Below are 23,390 nucleotides of genomic sequence, written 5' to 3'. Positions count from 1 at the left end.
ATGAATTAAATCAGCAGATTCAGAGAAAATGCGCAAAATTGAAATATTCTAAGTGGGGTGTCGAATCCCGAAATGCGGCCGTTATTGGAGTCGTTTTGCACTACAGTCTAGTTTATGGCGAAGACGCGCGCTGCTTGCGTTGACTTTGCAGAGCTTGCTAAAACTGGCAGCAGCAACGCTGGCATTTCCTGTTTGTAGTTTGTTTGTGAGTCCTACAACCGCGGATGGTACAGTGGCCTGCCACCTATGGCTTAACAGGAGGGCAGCGCGAACGATGACGGGTGATCCCCCGGTAGCCGGCGTCCGGCCCTCCTACCGCACACTGACGGGGATTGGAAAGTGGCTGTGGACACACCCCAAGCGCCGTGCGTAACCAGGGCGTTGGTCCCTACTAAAGAGGCCACTTCTTAGCCTCAAGTTTCTTTGACGGGACTTTGCTGTTAGCGTTGAGGTGTCTCTGTCTCTCACACACGCACACATACACACTGTTCGATTGTTAAGGATCTGTCACAGAGTAAGTTGGATCTCTGCTCTTTTTTCCGGATGAAAACGACTAAATATTTTATTTTCTTAAATTGAATGCATTCTTCGGTGTTTTGACAACTGTTGGAAAGTAAGTGTCAAGATCGTCTGAAACACCCAAACACTTTCATAGTGTTTGGTAGCTCATGTTCTTTCAGCCGATCGACTTTTTTTTTAATATAATGCGTTTCGTAAATCGAATCAACTTTGTGAAAAGCCAAGAAAGTTGGTGCGAGTCTTTAATTATAGCCGCGCTTTTAATAGTAATCGTGCAGAGCACGACGGCGTGTGTAGGAGCAACCGAGTGAGCGGCAAGCAATCTTCTTGTGCCATAATTATTTTTGTGATATCTTAACATTCTTGTCTATTGGTTTCTGTAACAATTATACATGTATTACGGCTAACTCAAAGACGTCACTGTCATCCCACGAGTGGAATTTGAAATGGCTTTCCAGATGTTGATGCGTTTTGCCACATGCTGCGATTTGTTTATTTAACGAATTGGTCGCTGGCTCCATGCCATCAATCGATTATTGATTGTAAAACGCCATTAGAGTTGGAGGTTAGCGGCAGAAGGTTACTGCTTCTGTTGAGAATTTTTGCCTTAATGCTAGGTTATGATCACCCGCCCTTGCTCGTTCTAATCGGCACCTAAAGTTAGGTATCAAAAATTGACTTGTTCTCTGACTGAATGGCGCCTTTGTGAATAGCGCACTGGGTTTTGGACTAAGAAAAACACGGCCCCTGAAACTGGCACCGCCGAGATCCTTCTCTTAACGGTTATTTTTCCGTTTCATTCACTCTGCATCCGTATGGACTGAGAGCCACCAGCTTTTTTAGAAGGCTCACAGTTGGAAGGTTAAGTTAACCGTAACTGGTGGCTTATTTCGTTTAATTGATTGGATCAACACAGTCTAAAATAGATATTGGGATTCCTATGGTCAAATTGTAGAGAAGGAACACGTTTACATTGGTAATTCCAATACGCCGTATATTTGGAATTTAACTATTTGTTCGATCTCGTTTTGCATTTAGGAGGATAGTAAGCTTTGAAATATTGCATATACAAATAGAAAATGTGTAGCTTTTTTTAATTATTTGACCTTGTCCTGGAAATTTTTGTACCATCTTGTGTTTTTTATAGGCATTCTTATGTTATGAACAACATAACCACAGCCGATGCAAACTTTCGTCACAGTGAACATTTTTAAATACTTACAGTTTGTATAAAGATTGAATTGTTTAAACAGTGCAAGTGACTATAGTCTACTCCCAATCTAACGGTGCCCGCAATGGGATCGGGGCGTCCTCTGTTGGGCATTCCGTATCCTGCCTTGTCGACACGCCCTAGTTTTAATAAGATCACTGCAGTGAACAGAAAACGCCAGAGATCGTCGCAGCTCTTTCGGGGTAGTTCGCAGGCAACTCACTCCCCTCTTTCTTGGTTCCCTCCTTTTTAGTTTTCAACTTGAAAAAGCATCAAAATGATCGTGTTGTTGGCGGGTATCATTGTGCTTCATCTGACCGTACTGGTTTTGCTGCTTATTTCTACTATTGTTAATGTAAGTACAGCCGAAATTTTCTCTTGGTTTAGGCTGACATGTGTATTACAAAAGCGCACTTCGTGTCCTGTATACTCTCGGCAAGGCTATTATTTAGAATTTGTTTTCGGTTTTAAAATCATGCAGGTGGTCAGATTTAATTATTGATTTACCTCGAAATATAATTTTTAACGCGGTGGAAAGTATGGTATAATTTCGTTAAAGATTATTTGTTTCAGAAATTTAATTCCCACAATAGTTGCTTACAATTTCCAAGTGGAGATAATTTCGTAGTGACGTGAATACCCTATTTCAGTAAAGTAGAACCTTAGTTTAAAAGTATTTTTTAGTTACCAAGTCTAATGCATTTCCAATTAAGAGTTCCATATGCTGAATTCATGCTGTTCAAAACTAAATCTATATAGATCCGAACGCTTTCGTTAAATTGACTGGAATTTCATCTTCTGCAGAAGACATGTTTGATCTAGTGTGATGTTTGTTTTTTTTTGGTATAGTCCTGGTGGTATTACAGCGACATCCATAGTTTAGATATTTGGCAGAATTGCACATGGCTTGAAGCTTGGAACTGCACGCCCTATACTACGAACGGTGAGTGAGTGTGTTCTCTTCCAATCCAGTGTAAACGTTTACAATCTGCTCGCTTTAAGTAAAGGCAAGTCTAATAACTGGAAACAAACTTGGGCACTCAGCGTTTGTTTGTGCTTAAAGCTTGGTGATTAGAACGAGACGGTGCAGTGCACAGCTCAGTTGCAACCAGTTGGTTCAGCTCTCCTGGACAGTGTTTTAAGGTGGAGGCATCATGTGGGCGCGGTCTTGCGAGATTTCGAAGTGTGGGGGGCACCTAGTGGTGGAACTACGAAAGTGCAAATCTTGGCAACGCCCGCTGCTGCAGAGTCAGCACCACGCGGAGAGGGCTGGGCTGGGATTAGACAGCAACACCGCAACGTAGGCAGATTTCTCTCATTCATTCAAGTCCACTCAGTTCCAATTAATTTTTTCCCTAACGTGTTGCTTCTGTACTCTCGTCTGTTACTCTTGGCAATATGACATGATGTTCCAGAGTCAGGGGTTGACTACTCAAATTTAACTGCTGAAGAAGTAATTAATGACAGTCAAATCTATCAGTTAAAATAATTCACTTAGTTTTTATTCAAAAGAATTTTAAAACATTTTTGTCAATAATTCTTACAAGTGGAACAAGCTGTTCTTATTGAATATTCGAGATTTTTTAAACTTGACGTGATGGGGAGATAGAAACAGTTTAGCTTTGAATATTATCTTACTGCTTGTGATGTGTAGATGCAAATAATTTTTAAAGATTGGTCAAATTAGAATGGGCGAGCTTGCCAATATCTGTAAACTGCATGACAAGAAAAGTTTGTTTTAGTGATGCTGTGTCATGGTAATTTCTGGAGGCTTGGCATGTTCAAAATGTCCATTTGTCTAGAACAATAGTGTCGTAGGACACTACAGTACAGAAACAGGCCCTTGAGCCCATCTAGTCCATGCAAAACTGTTATTCTGCTTAGTCCTGTTGACCTGTACCTGGACCCAAGTCCTCCATACCTATTCATGTAGTTGTCCAAGTTTCTTTCAAATGTTGATATTGAACATTGACCACTTGCGCTGGCAGCTTATTCTGCACTCTCACCACCCTTTGAGTGGAAAAAGTACCCCCCTCATGTTCCTCTTAAACATTTTACCTTTCACACTTAACCCATGATCTTTAGATCTAGCCTGATCCAACTTCAGTGGAAAAAAGTATGCATACTTTTACCCTCTCTATACCCTTGATAATTTTGTACACCACTATCACATCTGCCCTCATTTTTCTACACTCTAGGGAACAAAGACTTAACCTATTCAACCTTTCCTTAGAACTTAGGTCCTCCAGACCCAGAAACAAACTTGTAGATTTTTCTCTTCACTCTTTCACTCTCATTGGTATCATTTCTGATATCTGCAATGGCTGTATTTCACAATTATTTTGTTAATTCAAATCCTTTTAATACCGGTTGTCAGAAACACACAAAATGGTTATTTTAGGGCCATTTTGATTTCTCTTTCATACCCATAGATTGCAATTGGCTTTGGAATTAGAAATCTTGAATAGCAAACCACTTCATCAATTTGCTGTACTAAAAGTTTAATAACTGTGCATGTTTAAAATTATACCACACCCACTTAAAATGAAACTCAAAAATAAATTGCAAACAAAATAATTGTGGTCAGTTTTATTTCCAAAGCGTTCTTGCACTGAAATTGGGTCCTATTTTGCAGCTGTTCATTTCATAGTCCACTATGAGCATCATAATTTGAAAATTGAGTTTGTGGCAGGTAGAGTTGAAAAACAACATATATTAAAGACTTCAGTTAGTTTCATGACATCAAACAGTCTCCCTGCTTTGAGAATGAAAAATTCATCGTGGTTGGTGACAGAGGGATACGAATCAGCTGTAGAAATAATGTAGTTTCAGCATGCTGATATTCCTTAAGAATAAAGAGTGGTCCAGTCTGTTTTAAAAATTGAGCTGACAAAAATTGGAATCGGTATTTTTGATTTTGCATTTAAAAAATTGCTAAATCCATTTCTTCCAAGATTAATATCCAAGTAATAATACAGGATTATGTTGAAACTTTGCTTAAAATAATTAGTATTCCTTGGAAAAATGCATTTTCTTGACAACACAATGTTCAGGAAAACTGGTTTTAAAAAAGTGCAATTCTTCAAAGTGGTTAAGATTTGCTTAGTTTTCTTTTTAATTGTCAAGAAACGGTAGGGTGACACTTAAAACCTATTAATAATTAATAATGTAGCAAATACGTTATTACAGATATTCTGTTGCATGCCCTGCGCGAATAATTACCAATTAGCCCAGTAGTTTTGGTTATTCTTTGTTGCTTAATACCACTTGCTGCAGGTTGCATTCCATTGTCTGCCTCCTCATTTGGCTGTCAGAAGCTTTGCATATTATTGGGCAGAATGGGTGGGAGGCAGAGCGACTACGCCAGCCATTATAAGAGTTAGACTGGCACCATCGGAGGTGGAAATAAGAATCTACTGTGACCTTTAAAAGTAGAGAATTTTTGTAACTAGTCTGGAATACCAATTGTTGATACAAACAAGGGAGAGATTTCAGAATGTGACAAAAAAGTTGTCATTGCTCTGATAAAGGCTAGTTCACGATTTGTTTAGAGTCTCCTCACCAGAACATTAATCACTGTTCACTGCATCTGTAATCCATACATATGTGACTTTGAACACACTGCCACCATCAGGAAATGATTGATGCTGGCCTGGATTTGAGTATTCTAAGCTCTAAATTGTAATCAGTGATTCATTTTTTTTTCTGAGCCATTGTTGCAAAATACCAGTGCCATTTAGTGCAGTAACAGAAAAGAATAAAAGAATTTGATCTGGCACCATTTTTAATTAAAGCAGCAATAATTGGTAACTATTGAATTTTAGTGGAACCTAATCACTTTTTAATGTATGTTTTGATTCTGAGACTCAAATGATTGAAACAAAATCTGCTGAGCAATCACCTGTTTAGTTCTGACAGTGCAATGTATTCAAATTCTGCTGTGTTAGCCAACAGACTGAAGCTAAAAGAGCAACCAAACACTTGTGCATGGGATTGCATTTTTTTTAAATATAAAAATGTAGGGCTGTCGTAGGTGGAACCTTAACACAATTTAACTTTGAAATCTCACCTTCCAATAAACTGAAAGATCTCGGGGCAGTATTTTATTCTCAACACAGGGCGAGCACCACCTTTTGAATGTTGGCACTGCTATTGCCCCTCTGTGTTAAAAGTTCTAACCCCAGAGATGTTGGGTGCATAACTCAGGCTGGTGTGGTAAAAAAACTTTGAAGGTGGTGATCTAGATCCCACTTGGTTATTTGCCTTGGGCGTAAAAGGTCCCACAGAACTAATCGAAGAAAAAGATGGGTCTCCTCTAAGTCCTAGCCAACATCTATTCTTCAAGCACTTACGATGGAATTTCTGTATCCTATATTGAACATGGAGTAATTTTGTGCAGAAACAGATCCTTCTTCCAAGAATGTGCTAGATTAACATAATGATACCTAATTAAACTAACTTCTGCCTGCACACAGTCCATACCCTTCTATTCTCTGTATATTCGTGTTTATCCAAGAGACTCTTAAATGTCTCCTTTGTATCTACCTCCATCACCACCCTTGGCAATACATTCCAGTCACCATCTTCCCCTTTGTGCAATGGAATATTACTATCTTTAAATCGGTTACAATGATACCCCAAATTTGAAAATAATAATTAGAGGTCATGCAGCGGAAAATGAAAACCAAAATGGCTGTTGTTGGGAACATGTCCCTTGTGGCAAACTGATTTCAGCTGGAGTTGGGAGTGGTGCTGTTGGTCTGTGCTCCTTCAGTGCCCGGATTTGGAGAACACAACAGGCTGTTGGATGGGGAAATGAAGTAGTTAGTTAGCACCAGTTAATGTAAACGTGACATTTCTGCATTCACCATTAGTGCAGGCCAAGCATTGGAACCCACAGAAAATCAGACATAGTGGGAAAGAAACAGTAATTTTTTGATCTGGGAGTTTAGTTAGTACCAGCTGGCACTGATAAGGATGTCATACCCTTTATGTTAATTTGTTCCTCCTCGAAAGACAGTAGAGGTTGAATTGTGGAATTATTTTTAGGCAGAGTTAGGGTCTCCTGATGAGCAAGGCAGTAAAACATTAGTGGTGGTAAGACTATGTATGCACTTTAGGTCACAGATCAGCTATGAACATGTTGAGTGATAGAGCACGCTGAACAGGCTGATCTCCCTATTCCTGCTCTGAATTTGCCATTTTGAGTTTCAATTTTGCAATAGTTCAGTGGTGCATTCAATTTTGCAATATTGCAGGCTCCAATGTAGATATCCTAATATTAAAACAGATGTTTATCTTTACCACAATATTTGCAGAATTTGTAAAGGAGTGAGACTATTCGGAATTAACAAAAAAATTTTGTGTTGCCCTTTCCTTACATTGTAACGTTTGTCCTTTTGCCCTGTATTTTCAGAATGGCTGCAAGCTGTTCAGGCAATGATGATTCTTTCCGTCATCTTCAGCTTTCTCTCGGTGATTCTGTTTTTCTGCCAGCTATTTACGCTCCAGAAAGGAGGTCGTTTTTACATCACTGGAATCTTTCAGCTACTTGCAGGTAAGCTTCAAAAGTTACCATTTATACTTTCACTATGTCCATGCAGCAGTGACGGTTAAGTAAAGCAGCTACTCCCTAGTTTTGTTGTTGGAAGAATTTTTCTCGTCGTGTACAATTGTTCTACAATAGTAAACGTGGTCTCTTAAGTTACTGGGTTGTACATTGTGAAGAATGAACCACACAAATCAGTCACCTGGCACTCCAGATAGATTATCAGTACGTCATCCGCTTTGCTAAATATTGGCTCATGGTATTTGTAACTTGCTTCATCCTCTTGGCTAAACTCCCTGAATAAATTGGGTGGTGGACAGCAAGGAATGCTGTCGCAGCTCTGTTCTGTGCTCTGTTCAAACAGTGTGAGATCGATTGACTTTAAGAATCGTGTGCCAAAACAGGTTCTACTGGGAATTTTTTTTTTAAGGCAGAGGACTTGAGAGTTTGGTTGGAGTGCGCAGTTCTGTGATAGATGAAAGATACCAGTTTGTCCATTAAGACTGACCCTGAATAAAACTAAGGGCCACCCATCACTGGCTTCCATTGCATTTCTTGGAAGGGCAAAAACATCTCGCAGAGGCGATCAATGAAGAAAGAGCCTGAGGCTGGAGCTGGGATTTATTCAAGTGTTTTGAATCTTACAGCTGATGTTCTGGATATTTAAATATGTAAAAGATTGGTCGACTAGCACATAGCTTCTGCAGTCTAAATTATGTGCGCTTAGAAATTCATTTGTGCGGTGCATTGTGGGCTGGAGTGGCGGTCTTCCACCGGTTTAAATGTCTGAATCTGCAGTCATGTCTGCTAAGCTCAACGTGTACAGGGCTGTTGTCCTCACTATTCTTCCATATGGCTGCGAAACGTGGACTGTATACAAAAGGCAACTCAAACTGCTGGAGCACTTCCACGTGCGCAGCCTGAGATCCATTGTGGGCATCTGCCCGCTTGACCACATCACAAACCTGAAAGTACTCAATAGGGCAAAGACAACCAATATTGAAGTCATGACCCTGAGAGCACAGCTTCATTGGACCGGACATGTTAAAGGCATGGAGGACCCAACACTCCCTAAGCAGCAGCATTATGGCCAGTTATCACGAAGAAGAAGAAACTGTGGTAGACCTCTTTAGAGGTATGAAGTCTGAGTGAAAGCCAGCATTGCTCCCCAGCATCTGGAACATAGGATCTGAGAACTGGGTGGCATTCTGTGGTTAAACTTGCTCACAGCAACTTACGAGGCAGGTGTCATATGGACCTGGAGACAGTCTGACAGAAGAGGGAAACGACAGCAGCAATGGCCATGCCTGCAGAATCAGGACAACTTCCTTGACTATGTCGTTCAAGAATTGGCCTCTATCGTCGCCTCCAAACACACATCAGATCATCTGCACGAACAGCATTGTCATCGTCAAAATCGACAGACAGACATCATAACCAACCAACGCCTATACGGCACGGGCTACCCTGGAATTTGAAAAGTGGCTCCAGAGTGGATGAGAAAGCAGGCACTAATGGAAGCAGTTGTTAACAAGATGGACCTTGCCTGACTCTCATTTGGGTGTCTTCTATGAAAAGCTAACATTTGTTCAGCTGTACTGCTTTAAAAAGCAGGGATTCCCTGAACTTTGCTAGTGAGACCTTCCAATTTGTTATATTGGGCTCAGACCATTTTGATCTTTGGATGTGCATCTTTGCATTGAGATATCCAGCCAAGCAGGAAAGAAGCAAGGTAGCTGCTTCCACATCTCCCTGGAATCCTTGCGTTGGATCACGCAAAAGAACCAGCTCACTTTTACCGGTGATGGCAGCTGAGGACCTCCAGCGGGTAAGTTAGCACTCTGCATGTGACCTGGACCTGTGAGCACTTGAAGTGCAACTGTGCAAAGAAGCCATGAGTGGCATCCTACAAATGCATGAAGAATTGGAAATTATTTCCCTGAGTCAGGTTTAAAAATTGCAGTCTGTTCCCCTTTCGGCACCATTTTAGTTATAGTCATAGAACACTATAGCACAGAAATGGGGACCTTAACCACATAGTTCACGCTGAACTATTAATCTGCCTAGTCCCATTGACACACACCTGGACTACAGCTCTCCATATCCTTCCCATCCGTGTACCTATTCAAATTTCTCTTAAACGCTGAAATTGAACCCATATCCACCACAACTGCTGGCTGTTCATTTCCCACTCTCATCACTCTGTGGAAGAAAGTTCCTGCTCATGTTCCTCTTTTTACATTTCGCTTTTCACCCTTAATCTAGGACCTATAGTTTGAGTTTCACCCACCCTCAGTGGAAAAAGCCTGCTTGCATTGAGCCTGTCCATACCCCTCATAATTTTGTATACCTGTATCAAATCTCCCCTCTTTCTCCCAGGTTCTAGGGAATAAAGGTCCCAAAGTATTCAACCTTCCCCTATAACTCAGGTCCTCAAATAGTGTAAGTGCTGCACTGCTTTTAGCTCTCATCTCTTCATATATTTTAGTGCCCATTTTAGAAAACTGCCGTAGTAACAAGCTGCGCTTGATAAACTGTGTTTGATATGAAAGCATTAATAATAGTTTTCTCTGTATATTTTCAGACTGGTTTCCTCTGAGCTCTCGGTAATAATAGTGTAGAAATTTTAGCCTTGCCTGATCCTGAAAATCACTAATCTCAATCAAGGAAGCTGTCTTTGTCAGATGAGTAACATTTGGGTCAGACAGTTTTAATTGATGAATGTCGTTTCCTTTTACGTTTTAAAGATTTCCAGGAATCATCTGAAGTTAAACTCAAAATCAATCACCCTGTGCTTGGTGTTCTTTTATCTGGAAATTGCATGATTGACAGCTGAGATGTACTGTAGAATAAGTGCAGAGCAGATGTCTAATGTTTAGATCTCAGAATAGTGCAAAGTGCCATCGTAGGGCACGCGCTAAATATCACTTACTCATATTTTTATGTTCTAGTGCAACAAGTATATAGGAACTCTGTTGTACTTTGTGATAGCCAGACCTAGAGCAATTTATTTTGAAATTGAGGTATTTTTTAATGTGCTCTACTGTGGAGAGTTTGTGCACGCATGCATGGATGGGATAGCGGTATGCGTGGAGAGATGGTATGGGGAGTGAGAGACTGCTATTTGAAGAAGGTCACTTGTTCTGAAATTTAATAAGTGAAGAAGCATCCTTGAATATTGCATAATTAGTTTCCTTTTATTTTGAAATGAGAATCACTGCAAAGAAGTTGAAGTTTATAGTTGTGGAGATCTGAAGGTTGAAGTACTTGGACATGCAGAAAATGAACTAGGGATAGAATTAGTTGGTTGGCATGCAAGATTCTGCATTAACTGTTAGTAAGCTGACCTAGTTTTAGTAGTATGAAGAATGGCTAGGCTTAAACAAAAACTAGATATGCTGGAAGAATTTAGGTAGTCAAGCAGAAACTGTGGAAAGAGAAACCAGTTAATGTTCCAGGCTAAAAAAAAACACTTCACCAGAACTGAAAAAGAGAGAAAGCAAGTTAAACAGAGCAATAGGGAATGTTGAAGAGTGGAATTTTGAACTGCCCTTATCTGTCCATTATGGACGGTTTGGCCCGTATTGGCTTGTTATGATAAGAGTGTTGCAACAGGCTTAATTATCAATAAAGGACAAGTGCAAAGCTAATTCTGATGTTAAAAACTTAAATTAGGTTGATGTGGTCTTTAGTTTAAATATTGTTGATGCTTCAGTAGATTCGTTGAACACTTGGATCCAGCAATTTATAACTAGGTCTGCTATGCCTAATAGTTAAAGGTCAGAAGAATGGCATTAACTAGCTGGATTCTGAATTAGAAGAAAAAAATTGACGTTATCTGAGTTGTGTGCATTTCTACGCTATATAACAGGAGTAAATATGGTGGTCCTTTTATTAAGGGACTGGGGAGAATGAGCTTCCGCTGCAGGGGATGCAAGAGAGTTGGATCAGCTGCTTTAAAAATGCTGGAAAAAAGTTGACCATTTCCCCATTTTCTTTAAATCACTTTCCTTTGCTAATCGTTAACCTGTCCTTGAAGCATGGACATCATTATCAAAAATAAGAGAGAAGAAGTGGTAGATCTTCTTAGGAAGCTCTTTGGGATTGAGGATAGCCACTACCTTTTGTGGTTCTGAGGGGCACAATGAAGCCATAGTAAAAATAGTAATCCCATTCATAGATGGGGTAGGGAGAGCTTAGCAGAGTGAATACTTTACTAATGTGATTTTCACAAGACTTCCTAATAGCCTTGGGGTAATGAATATGATTTTGAATGGTGCCTCTTCACTTTGGATGAACTAGAGGTTCACAGAAGTTGGTAGGAATGTTGCATTTTTCAATAAGGCTTTAATCACATTGAATATTCTTCTCTGTACATCTGGTAATCTCATCCTCCTTAATAGAGACTCTGCTTCAGGAGTTCATATCAGGCACGGGAGGTGACCGGCCAAACTCTGCTGATGGATTGTAATCAAGGCCCCTAGGAAGAATTTGGTCAAATTATCAGTGTTGTCAAATAACACTAGAAGCAAACCAGTTTAATTCTGGAGTTCAGTAAAGAAATGTTAATGATTTCAAGTGCCAAGGGGTAACCCTTAGTGTCCTGAGAGTGTTCAAAAAAAGAACAAATAGATGAAGATATGGATTCTGAAGTCTTCAGAAAGAAACTGAAGATTACTCTCGAATACAAGAGTTATTGTGTTGACAAAGTGAGTTGAAAGTAAAGATGTGGGAAAAGCCAGTCTCCAAAGAAAAATCAGGAACTCAAGCATTGTTGGAACAGAACAAGTAAGAATTCAAGAAAATGGGAGCAAGAGTAGGCCATTCTAACCTGCGTGCCGTATAATGTGATTATGACTAATCCATGTGGGCTTCAACTCCTCTTCTGTGCTGTTTCTCCATACCTTTCTACTGTTCAATTTGTCAAATACTTATCCAGCTTCTCCTTAAATACTTAGTGATCCAACTTCCACCACTCACTGAGACAGAGAAAGCCAGGTGATTCACTATTCCCTGCAAGAAGAAATTTCTATGTACTTTCCTTTCAACTAACCAGCCCCTTGTAGTTATGTCCCCTTGTTTAACACTCCCAGTAGTGAAAATATCTCAATAATATTTATGTCAAACTCCCTTTGGATTTTGTATATTATTTCCAAGGATACAGACTCAAATTATGTGGTTTCTCCTTGTAAAATGACCCAATCTACAAGGAATTAGCCTGATGAATAAGTCCTTTGTACAGTCTCCAATATTACCATGTCTGTATGGTAACGATGGCCAAAACTCTACGCAGTATTCTGAGGAAGGCCTCGCACCTCTTTAGAATTGCAACCCCTGTGCAATGAGGGGCAAGATTACATTAGCTCCCTCAACTTCTTGTTGGACCTGCTGGCTTTTTTGTTTGTAATTCATGCAATTCATGTAATCCGTCTCCACTTCACTCACTTGAATAATAAAGATAGTGTATGAGGTCTTACCATATTAATTAGAAGCAAAGATCAAATCTTCAGTTGGGAAGATTTAAAAAGAACATTAGTAACGACTTCAACATTGAAATCACTTCAAACAATCTGATTTTGAAATGGCACAGATTTCATTTGTAGCTGAATGCTCAAGATCTTGGGGCACAAGATCTGAGATGGATTCAGTTTGCTATTGCGAGTAACAATTGTTTACTTTCTCTCCTTACCTTCAAGCTCCAACTTATCAAGGTTTGTAGAGTTTGATTTCATACCTTTGAATGGATTAGTATCTCACTTGAATGTAGAATTGACACATAATTGAGTTTCTATATTTATTAAGAATATTGAAAGAAAACATTGTTTCAGTTGTACATTTTGGAAACTGCAACTGAATCATTTGAATGTTTACCTTGGTCATAGAAGTGAAAAGAGTTGAGATGTTTTTAAACAGAAGACTGAATGGCCTGCAGCATTGGACAACATCTGACAAACAGCTAAAGTAAAAGCAAAAGAGAGGGTATACAAGGAAGCCAAAGTCAGTGGGAAGATGGAGGATTGGGAAGCTTATAAAAACTTGCAGAAGGAAACTAAGAAGGTCATTAGGAAGGAAAAGATAAATTATGTAAGGAAGCTGGTGACTAATATTGAAGGAGATACTAAAAGCTTTTTTAAGTATATGAAGGATAAAAGAGAGTTGATGGTAGATATAGGACCAATAGAAAATGACGCTGGAGATACTATAATGAGAGATGCAGAGATGGCAGAGGAACTGAATGCGTATTTTGCATCAGTCTTCACAGTGGAAGACATCTGCAGTATACCGAACATTCAAGAGTGTTAGGGAAGTGAAGTATGCGCAGTGAAAATTACGACTGAGAAGGTGCTCAGGAAGCTTAATGGTCTGAGGGTGGATAAATCTGGATCTGATGGAATGCACCCTCAGGTTCTGAAGGAAGTAGCTGGAGAAATTGTGGCGGCACCGACAATGATCTTTCAAGAATTGATAGATTCTGGCATTGTACCGGATGAATGGAAAATTGCAAATGTTAATCCGCTATTTAAGAATGGTGGGAGGCAGCAGAAAGGAAACTATAGACCTGTTAGCCTGACATCAGTGGTTGGGAAGTTGTTGGAATCAATTGTTAGGGATGAGATTATGGAGACCTGGGGGCACATGGCAAGATAGGCCAAAGCCAGCATGGATTCCTGAAAGGAAAATCCTGCCTGATAAACCTACTGCAATTTTTTGAGGAAATTGCAAGCAGGGTGGACAAAGGAGATGCAGTAGATGTGGTGTACTTGGATTTTCAGAAGGCCTTTAACAAGGTGCTGCACATGAGGCTGCTTTGCAGGATAAGAGCCCATGGAATTACAGGGGAGTTACTAACATGGGTGGAGCATTGGCTGATCGGCAGAAAACAGAGAGTGGGAATAAAGGGATCCTATTCTAGCAGGCTGCCGGTTACCAGTGGAGTTCCACATGGGTCGGTGTTGGGACTGCTGCTTATTTTTATGATGTATGTCAATGATTTGGACTATGGGATTAATGGATGTGTGGCTAAATTTGCCAACGATACAAAGATAGGTGGAGGAGCGGATAGCGTTGAGGAAACCTCCTGCAGAGAGACTTAGATAGTTTTGGGGAATGGGTAAAGAAGTGGCAAATGAAATACAATGTTGGAAAGTGTACGGTCATGCACTTTGGTGGAAGAAATAAATGGGCAGACTATTATTTAGATGGGGAGAGAATTCAAAATGTAGAGATGCAAACGGACTTGGGAGTCCTTGTGCAGGATACCTTAAAGTTTAACCTCCAGGTTGAGTTGGTGGTGAAAAAGGCAAAAGCAATGTTGGCATTCATTTCTAGAGGTATAGAATATAAGAGCAGGGATGTGATGTTGAGGCTCTATAAGGCACTCATAAGACTACACTTGGAGTGTTGTGTGCAGCTTTGGGCTCCTTATTTTAGAAAGAATATACTGATATTGGAGAGGGTTCAGAGAAGATTAACAAGAATGATTCCGGGAATGAAAGGGTTACTGTTTGAGGAATGTCTGGCAGCTCTTGGGCTGTATTCCCTGGAGCTCAGTAGAATGAGGGGGGATTTCATAGAAACATTCTGAATGTTAAAAGGCCTGAACGGATTAGATAAGGCAAAGTTATTTCCCATGGTAGGGGAGCCCAGGACAAGCAGGCACAACTTCAGGATTGAAGGACATCCAATTACAGCAGAGATGAGGAGAAATTACTTTAGTCAGAGAGTGGTAAATCTGTGGAATTTGTTGCAATGAGTGGCTGTGGAGGCCAAGTCATTGAGTGCATTTAAGGCAGAGATAGGTAGATGCTTGATTAGCCAGGGCATCAAAGGGTGTGGGGAGAAGGTAGGGGAGTGGGGATGACTGGAAGAATTGGATCAGCCCATGATTGAATGGTGGAGCAGACTCGATGGGCGGAATGGCCTACTTCAGCTCCTATATCTTATGGTCTATTGTGATTTCAGCCTGAGAGCTTTAAATTCCTAGGTGTTGTTATTTCAGAGGACTTGTCCTGGGCCGAGCTCATGAGTGCAATTAAAAAGAAAGCACAGCAGTGCCTCTACTTCCTTAGGAGTTTGTGGAGATTCAGATTGACATCTAAAAGTTAGACATCGAGAGATATGGAGTGGAGTGTGTATAGACTGACTGCATCACAGCCTGGTATGGAAACACCAGTGCCCTTGAATGGAAAATCCTACAAAATGTTGAGGACAAGGCCCAAGCCATCACGAGTAAAGCCCCCTCCCCACCAGTGAGCACATCGACATGAGACACTGTCGCAGGAGAGCAGCATCCATTAGCAGTGACCCCCACCATGCAGGACATGGTCTCTTCTTGCTGCTACCATCAGGATGAAGGCACAGAAGCCTCAGGCCTCACACCACCAGGTTCAGCAACAGTTATTACCCCTCAACCATCAGGCTCTTGACGAAAGGGGATAACTTCACCCAACTCATTTGCCCCATTATTGAAATGTTCCTCAAATGAATGGGTTCACTTTCATACGCTTCGTCTCATGTTCTCAATATTTCTATTGCCTATTTAGTTATTACTCTGTACTTGCAGAGTTTGTTGTCTTCTGCACTGTCTAGGTGGGCGGCGTTTCATTAATTCTGTTGTGGTTATTATTCTATAGATTTGTTGAGCTTGCTCATGAAAAACTGAATCTCGGGGCTGTATGTGGTAACAAGTATATACTTTGATAATAAAATTCACTTTGAACTTTGATATATAATAAATAATAGATTTCAGGTGGTTGAATTATATCTGAATATACAGTACTGTGCAAAAGTCTTGGGCACATATGTATAGCTAAGGTGCATAAGCCATTTACACAGACTATAGTAATTTTAGGTATTGTACTGCTGCCGCAAAATTTAACAAATTTCGTGATGTATGTGAATGATAAACCTGATTCTGATGTCGGTCTCTATTGTATATTGAGGGTGGGAAGGGGGCAGGGGAGAGGGAAATATCATGAGAAGAGGGGAGGGAGAGGGAAGCATCAGAGAGACTTCTTGTAATGATCAGTAAACCAGTTGTTTGAAATCAAATGACCTTGCCTGGTGCACTTAAAAAAGAGAAAGGCTCTACATTGATTACTTAAGTGTAATAATACCTATCTACCTATCAATCAGGTCACTGAGGTAGTGGTTAAATTGCAGTATGTTGGAACATTGCCTCATAAGATCAGTTCACAACTGAAAGGAACAAAAAGAAACATTTTCTGCAAAGGCTTTTAAGTCTGCAAACAGCACTGCTGATACAAAGAAGTCTAGCACTAGGATGCTTTATATTTTTGCACAGTACTGTGTCAACGTAGAGTTGAGAGCAAGTCTGTAAATCCGGCAGGAGCGAAGGATGTTGAGGGTGGAGCACCATGGGAGGGGTGCGGAGCAGGTGGCGGAGAAGGATTGCCAGGGCCTCAGGCCTGGGTGCGTCTGCACCTGTGCCCGCCTCCGCAACGGCAGTACTTCTGTGCCACCTGTTCCGCACCCCTCCCATGGTGCTCCACCCTCAACATCCTTCGCTCCTGCCGGATTTACAAACTTGCTCCCAACTCCACGTTGACAAACACAGTGCTGTGCAAAGATCTAAGGCATCGTAGTGCTAGATTTCTTTGTGTCAGCAGTACTGTTTACAGACTTAAAAACCTTTGTAGAAAATGTTTGTTTTTGTTCCTTTCAATTGTGAACTGATTCTATGAAGCAATGTTCCAACTCAAGCATTACCTCAGTGGCATGATTGATAGGTAGATGAGTATTATTATATTTACATAACCAATGTACAGCATTTCCTTTTTGAAGTGCACCGTTAACTTTAAAAGGTACTAATGTTGGTTTTGCAATAAGCTTGATAGCATTTACCCTGGTCTTTTTGAGACCCTCAGTATGTACTGTTCATGCACTCAAGGCACTATATATTCTGCTGTCGATAATAATGCAGGCAAACAGGAAGATAGCAACTATGGTGCAGCAAAATGCACACTGTTGATACCATCCCAGGCTAGGATTCTAATTCAAATTATAATGAATTCAGTGAAGCAACAAAATAGGGTGAGCCTGAGCTGCTGCAAGACAATCATGGTAACGAGATTAAAATAATTCCGATGATGCAGTTATGTTTTCTGTTGTTATGGAAATGTAAAGATTTAAATTTGAACAGAAAACCTAATGCTGTACAGATTCAAGAAGTAGTTTTTATTAGAGACTGATGATTGACAGTGTGTGGGTGTGGTTGCTTTCAATTGGTTGAATTACCTTTGAACATGTTTTTATATGCTTTTAATAAAAAAAGGATTCCATGATGTTGCAATGTTCATTTTGTTACATTCCAGAGTTCTTTCAGTCTCTGTTCGTATTTGAGGTCTTGAATTTTCACAAGAATTACCTTTTTTGGAGATTTTCTAAGAAACAGTAGTGTATCTTCTGAAGATCTGTTAATAAGAGTTTTGTTATATTAAGATGTACATTCTTGTCATGTGCAAGGGTGTTTATGAGGAACATTGCTGCTTGTACTCTTAAAAATAAATAAAAGATTTAGTTAAAAGCTTTTCTTCAGGACTGACTTGATGGCTTTATGGACCAGGTGGAATACAGTAGATGTTCTTTGAGGTTATAGAGTCCATTGTTATATTTAGTCTGTAACACTGTTCCCAGCCATAATGTGTCCAATTTGCATCAGTAGCTGCAGCAGAAATCTTATCTTCCCCATGCCACATGCCCTCATAGATTTGCTCTAGCAGGTTAAAATTTTCATAGTTGGAGTGTGCAAAAAGCATTTTGTCTGTCCAATGATGCAAATTATTGGGCCATTTCTGAATCCACTTTATTGCTCTGTTGCTACTTTTTATGCACGGACACTGTTGAGGAAGTGTGCCGGGAGTCCCTTCATCAGAGAACAGGTTAGAACTATGTAGCAGAAAAGTTAAGGAATGGATGGTAGCACGCAGAGAATATCTTGGGTAGGGTGGGGCCAGATGACTACATATTGAATAGTTGCTAAAATATGGTTAAGCTTGGTTGTGAAATGGTTAGGCTGTAGTACATACCCTGCAGGCTAGGCCATACAGTGGCATCCCATTTTAGATCAGATTAGCTTTTATTTTTCACATGTAGATTAAAGCATACAGTGAGATGCATTGTTAGTGTCAGATCAAATCAGCTAGGATTGTACTAGGCATCCCACAAGTGCTGCTATGCTTTTGGTGCCAGTATATGCCCACAACTGACTAGCCCAGACTGTACGTCTTTGGAAAGTGAAGGGAACCAGGAGTACCACACGGTCGTGGGGAGAATGTATAAACTCTGTAGGCCAGTGGCCGGGATTGAGCCCAATCAGTGATCCCTTGCTTTGGTTGTTCCATCCAATGGGCTTCTGGTCATATCCTGCATAGTTTGAAGGATTAAATGTGTTTATGGTGTGTTTTCAGCTGTTAATCAATTTTAATCCCAAGGCATAAAGTAACTTTACAAAGTAAATCAGACCATAAACAAAACTCTTGTTATTTTTTCAGGCATTTGTGTGATGAGTGGAGCTGCCATATATACGGTGCAGTACCCGCACATTCACAAAGAACGCTACGATGGGAGCTATGGATTTGCCTACATTTTGGCGTGGATTGCATTTCCCCTGGCCCTGTGCAGCGGAATCATCTATGTCATTCTAAGAAAGCGTGAATGAGCTACCATAGATCACCACAATCCGTATGATGCCATCTTTAGAGGAATAAAAAAAACATTACTGTTTTAATTTGAAGATGTATATAGTATCTATGGTTTAAAACCTATTTATAACACTTTTTACATATATGTACATAGTATTGTTTGCTTTTTTGACAGAAGCTGTGTTTTGCAAGCTAATTAAGTGCCTACAGAACATTCATTTTTAACAGTTTACGATTAAAAAAGTATTTTGCTGAAGCCAAATTCTGCAACAAAACTTTATTTTAAATAGAATATGTTAATCAAAACGCATGTAAAATTATAGCTAGTAAGCTGTTTTTTAATAAAAAAAAAGTGTAGCTTGAGTAAGTAAATTGCTAATAGCTTACAAGTTTGAATAGTTTACTCATGTAGATATAAAACTTAAAATATTCAATGGTGCTACATATTTACCATTCCTTGTCATAACCTATAGCCATCTCACTGGAGAATTACTATTTACAACAAGGTAAAATAAATGCTTTAATTCTGCAGGATTTACTTTGTCTAAATATTTCTGTATGGATGGAGTTTTTTTTCTTAGCATTAATGTGAAGGTTTGAAAGTTAATGGAGCTAGGGGCAGCAATACTAGGACAGGTGTGAGGGGTGATTTGAATGCTCACCATCAGATACTGTCTGCAGCTTACTGAGGCTTCAATTGTGAGGGGCAATTTGAATGCCCACCTTTAGATAGTGTCTATAGCTAAACAAGCCTTCTGATGTGCGTCCAGTCTTGTAATCCAGTCCTGTGCTGCAGGCATTCTCCTTTTTGGTTTGTGGTCATCCCTGATTCATACCTGGGTCTTGTTAACAGTGACCTGAAATTTCCTGTGTGGGTCTGATTTATTGCAGTGTGAAAGTATAATGCTTCAAGTGCAGCTATTAACAGTCGCTGTTTCATTGCTGTGTGAAGTCTAGAAAACTTATCCAGTATGCAAAGCTTCAAACAGCATGTAATACTGACAATATCCGCAACAGTTCTGTTTTGATGGTGGTAGTAATGGGCAGTGGACAGCAGCAAATCAGTGTGCTGGGTGCATGATATCACCACCACACTGCAACCTGTCCAAACAACAGCAGTCAAAGCCAGTGTCCCAGAACCAGCCTCCTATATTCCTCTTCAGTTTCTAAATGCAGAGGCATTGCCTGATTGTAGTGTCGAATGTTACTCATTTTCATTATACTATTACTGAAGGAATCAGAAAACTAGTACAGATAGGCTTTGTTCTTTACATGTTCGAAGAATGCTATAAATGTATTGAAAATCTTAGTGTGCCACACTACATGCAAATATATTGTCTGGAATTAACATGAACTACAGTTTGCTAGAAATATGAAGCAAAATGCTAATATTTCACTGTATTGATAAGCGTTCTGCTACTGAACAGTGACACAAGTTAGATAAATGCAAAGGGGACCACAAGTAGAAAACTGTAATGAAAAATGGAGAAGAAGGTGTAGTGGGGGGGGGGGCAGGGAGGGGAATAGAAATGATTCCATGCTAGGAAAGGTTAGAATGAATTTTCTGGATCATAAATACATGAGGAGGTAACATTTTACCATCCTGTGGTAAAAATGAGCTGATAGAAAACAGCGTCGTTTAAATTCCCCAGAATACTTTCCATGATCTTCCTAACTCCAATAGTTAAATTTTACCGTGTTCATAGATTAGTTATGGTTGAGTATATTGTAGTCAGCTTTTACTGTGAGCTCACTGGCCATATTTTTCTACTTTTGAAAGAATCATTAGCATTGCCCTTCAGGGACTGAAGTAGCTTCTCATCTTAAAAACAGCTTTTTTTTTACACGATTGATTTGATAATATTAGAAATGGCATGGAACTTGACTATTTTCTCAGTAGTCTAAAATAGCTATTGACTTTGCGACAAGCTTAAAATACAATGATATGTGGCCTTTTGTTGAGATTGTGGGGATGCTCAATGTGAAATGATATGTTATCTTTTCTGTTCTAAAGCTGCAGGACCTCAATGGGGTAATAGTCATTTGAAATCAGTAGCTGGCATCTTAAAAAAGAGGAGGTTCAAAGTGAAGCCTATAATAATTCTCTGAAAGAAACCTTATTTAACAATGGGAAAGGTGCCTCACTTTTGATGTTCTATGTATAAATATTATCTCCGTGACATTACCTACACAAAGCCTTTTTATTTTAGATTGGCACGGCTGCACAAACTGCAGGTATCATGACATAAGTACAGCAGATTTCACGAGCAGTTTTATCATCACTGTATGTTGTGAAATTGCACTGAAAATCACTGAACATGCAGTTATGACTCAAAAGTGTCCCCCCTCCAAAAAAATACATGTTGTAGCAGGCTGGAGATAACTTTAATGGTCGAGCACTGTTCCAAATTACTGAATTTAAGTAAGAATGCTCAGCTCCAAATGGCTGAATGTTTTTCTTCATGATTGGTTGCTGAGGGATCATTCGTGGGTCACTGCAGCTTTAAGCAGGATATTTATTACTGTGCAACACCAGAGAAAAGTCTTCTCATCAGTGTGGTTCACAACCACCATCCTACACCAAAGCTAACCACTGTTTTGAAAGAGTGAGGGGTAATAAACAGATTTCTGGCACTACTCAAGCAAAAAGAAAATTATATACTTGTGGCTGTATAGTTCTTTGATGTGATGAAAAAGCAAATAGTTTGCTAAATTTGTTATCCCTTTTGAAATCTGTTCTTGTTTACATAGTACAGTATAAAGAAATATAACATAGTTCTTATCCTGTGTGCACAGATCCCCTGCAGAATTCGTTGTGCAACTTCAGTAAGGTTTCGGGGGTGGGGGGGGGAGGGGTGGGTTGCGCGATTTGTTTTTTTAAGTTTGCTAACAGAAAATGCCTTATTGCATATGAGTGCAGTCATATGTTTGATGTACTTGAATAATGATGAAAATAAATAATACTGGCTTATCTGTGCAACAAATTGTCCTTTGTTTCTCTTGTAATCAACTATTCTGAGGTGTTCAAGATGTCAAAATAATTTTTTTACACTTCCTTTGGTCTGTTAATCCTCTCAGATTGGGTTCTTGTGTCGTATTGTAATGCCCTCGGGTAAAAGATGTAATGGTGATTCCCTCTCTTGGTGTCTTGGACCCCTGCCATTGATATGTATCATGCAGTCCTTTATGTGTGGGCAGTGTTGATTGTTTCCCATAATAATAGCGCATCAGAGCTTTATATTTAGTGCACATCTGAATTAAAATTGATTTAAATATTGTTTTAGAATTGAGGGTGCATTCTAATTTGCTGTGATTTTAATTTTAATTACCTCCATGAAGAGACAAATGAAAACCACCTTCCATCTGATTCTTGACTCCGAATAGTTTAATGCAGGGGTTCCCAACCTTTTTTTTAAAGCAGTGGATTTATACCATTAAGTAAGGGGTCTGTGGGCCCCAGGTTGGGAACCCCTGGTCTAATGAAATATTTAACAGTCTTTATATTCATTATATAATGACTCCAGACCATATTCATCAGACCCACCCATCACTAATTGTTGCCACATATGACTGTTGTTATCTCAAAAGTAATATTGGATGAAATCAGTAAGAAAGCAAAAAGGGTTTTAAATTGTCTCATAGTGATGAGCAATCGGTAACGATGTGTAGCTCTGAAATATTACTGTTCAAAACACTACCAGATTACCCCTGAGTCATCCAGTAAGCAGTAGGCTTCAATGTTAAGTTTAATGAAATTACACAGCAATTATTTTCTTTCCCTGTGCGCACTTACTTGAAGTGAGTAGAGGCAAAGTCAGTTCTGCTGCAAGTATGAACTTGTAGATTCAGAGGAAGTGAAAGGCCATTCAGTCCTTAAAATTATTCTGCAGTTAATAAAGTTCCAACAAGAGGACCAGAACCTTGTAGCTAAGAGGATGCAGGGTGGCTTGGATAGGTTAGGTGAGTGGGCAAATTCATGGCAGATGCAATTTAATGTGGACAAATGTGAGGTTATCCACTTTGATGTCAAGAACAGGAAAACAGATGATTATCTGAATGGTGGCCGATTAGGAAAAGGGGAGGTGCAACGAGACCTGGGTGTCATTATACACCAGTCATTGAAAGTGGGCTTGCAGGTACAGCAGGCGGTGAAAAAGGCGAATGGTATGTTGGCATTCAAAACAAGAGGATTTGAGTACAGGAGCAGGGGGTTCTACTGCAGATGTACAAGGCCTTGGTGAGACCACACCTGGAGTATTGTGTGCAGTTTTGGTCCCCTAATCTAAGGAAAGACATTCTTCCCATACAGGGAGTACAAAGAAGGTTCACCAGATTGATTCCTGGGATGGTAGGACTTTCATATGAAGAAAGACTGGATGAATTGGGCTTGTACTCGTTGGAATTTAGAAGATTGAGGGGGGATCTGATTGAAACGTATAAGATCCTAAAG

General features: G+C 39.8%; 1 protein-coding gene across 3 annotated transcripts; it reads left to right on the top strand.

Moving 5' to 3' along the window:
• Positions 1–371: 371 nt before the first annotated feature.
• pmp22b (peripheral myelin protein 22b) lies at positions 372–21,881 on the top strand. Of its 3 annotated transcripts, none has more exons than XM_063074287.1 (5): positions 372–514; positions 1,983–2,084; positions 2,579–2,672; positions 7,146–7,286; positions 18,791–21,880. In XM_063074287.1, exons 2-5 carry the CDS (start codon positions 2,007–2,009, stop codon positions 18,955–18,957), a joined length of 480 nt encoding a protein of 159 aa, XP_062930357.1. In that variant the 5' UTR covers positions 372–514; positions 1,983–2,006; the 3' UTR covers positions 18,958–21,880. The 3 variants fall into 3 exon arrangements, with proteins under 3 accessions (XP_062930357.1, XP_062930359.1, XP_062930358.1); XM_063074289.1 differs by having other exon boundaries at positions 478–613; positions 18,791–21,881; XM_063074288.1 differs by lacking the exon at positions 372–514 and having other exon boundaries at positions 1,895–2,084; positions 18,791–21,881.
• Positions 21,882–23,390: the final 1,509 nt, after the last annotated feature.

Source organism: Mobula hypostoma, chromosome 22 (genome assembly GCF_963921235.1).
Source record: "Mobula hypostoma chromosome 22, sMobHyp1.1, whole genome shotgun sequence".
Taxonomy (NCBI): domain Eukaryota; kingdom Metazoa; phylum Chordata; class Chondrichthyes; order Myliobatiformes; family Myliobatidae; genus Mobula; species Mobula hypostoma.
The sequence above is the reverse complement of the archived record's forward strand: the minus strand, read 5'-3'. Positions and strand labels throughout refer to the sequence as shown.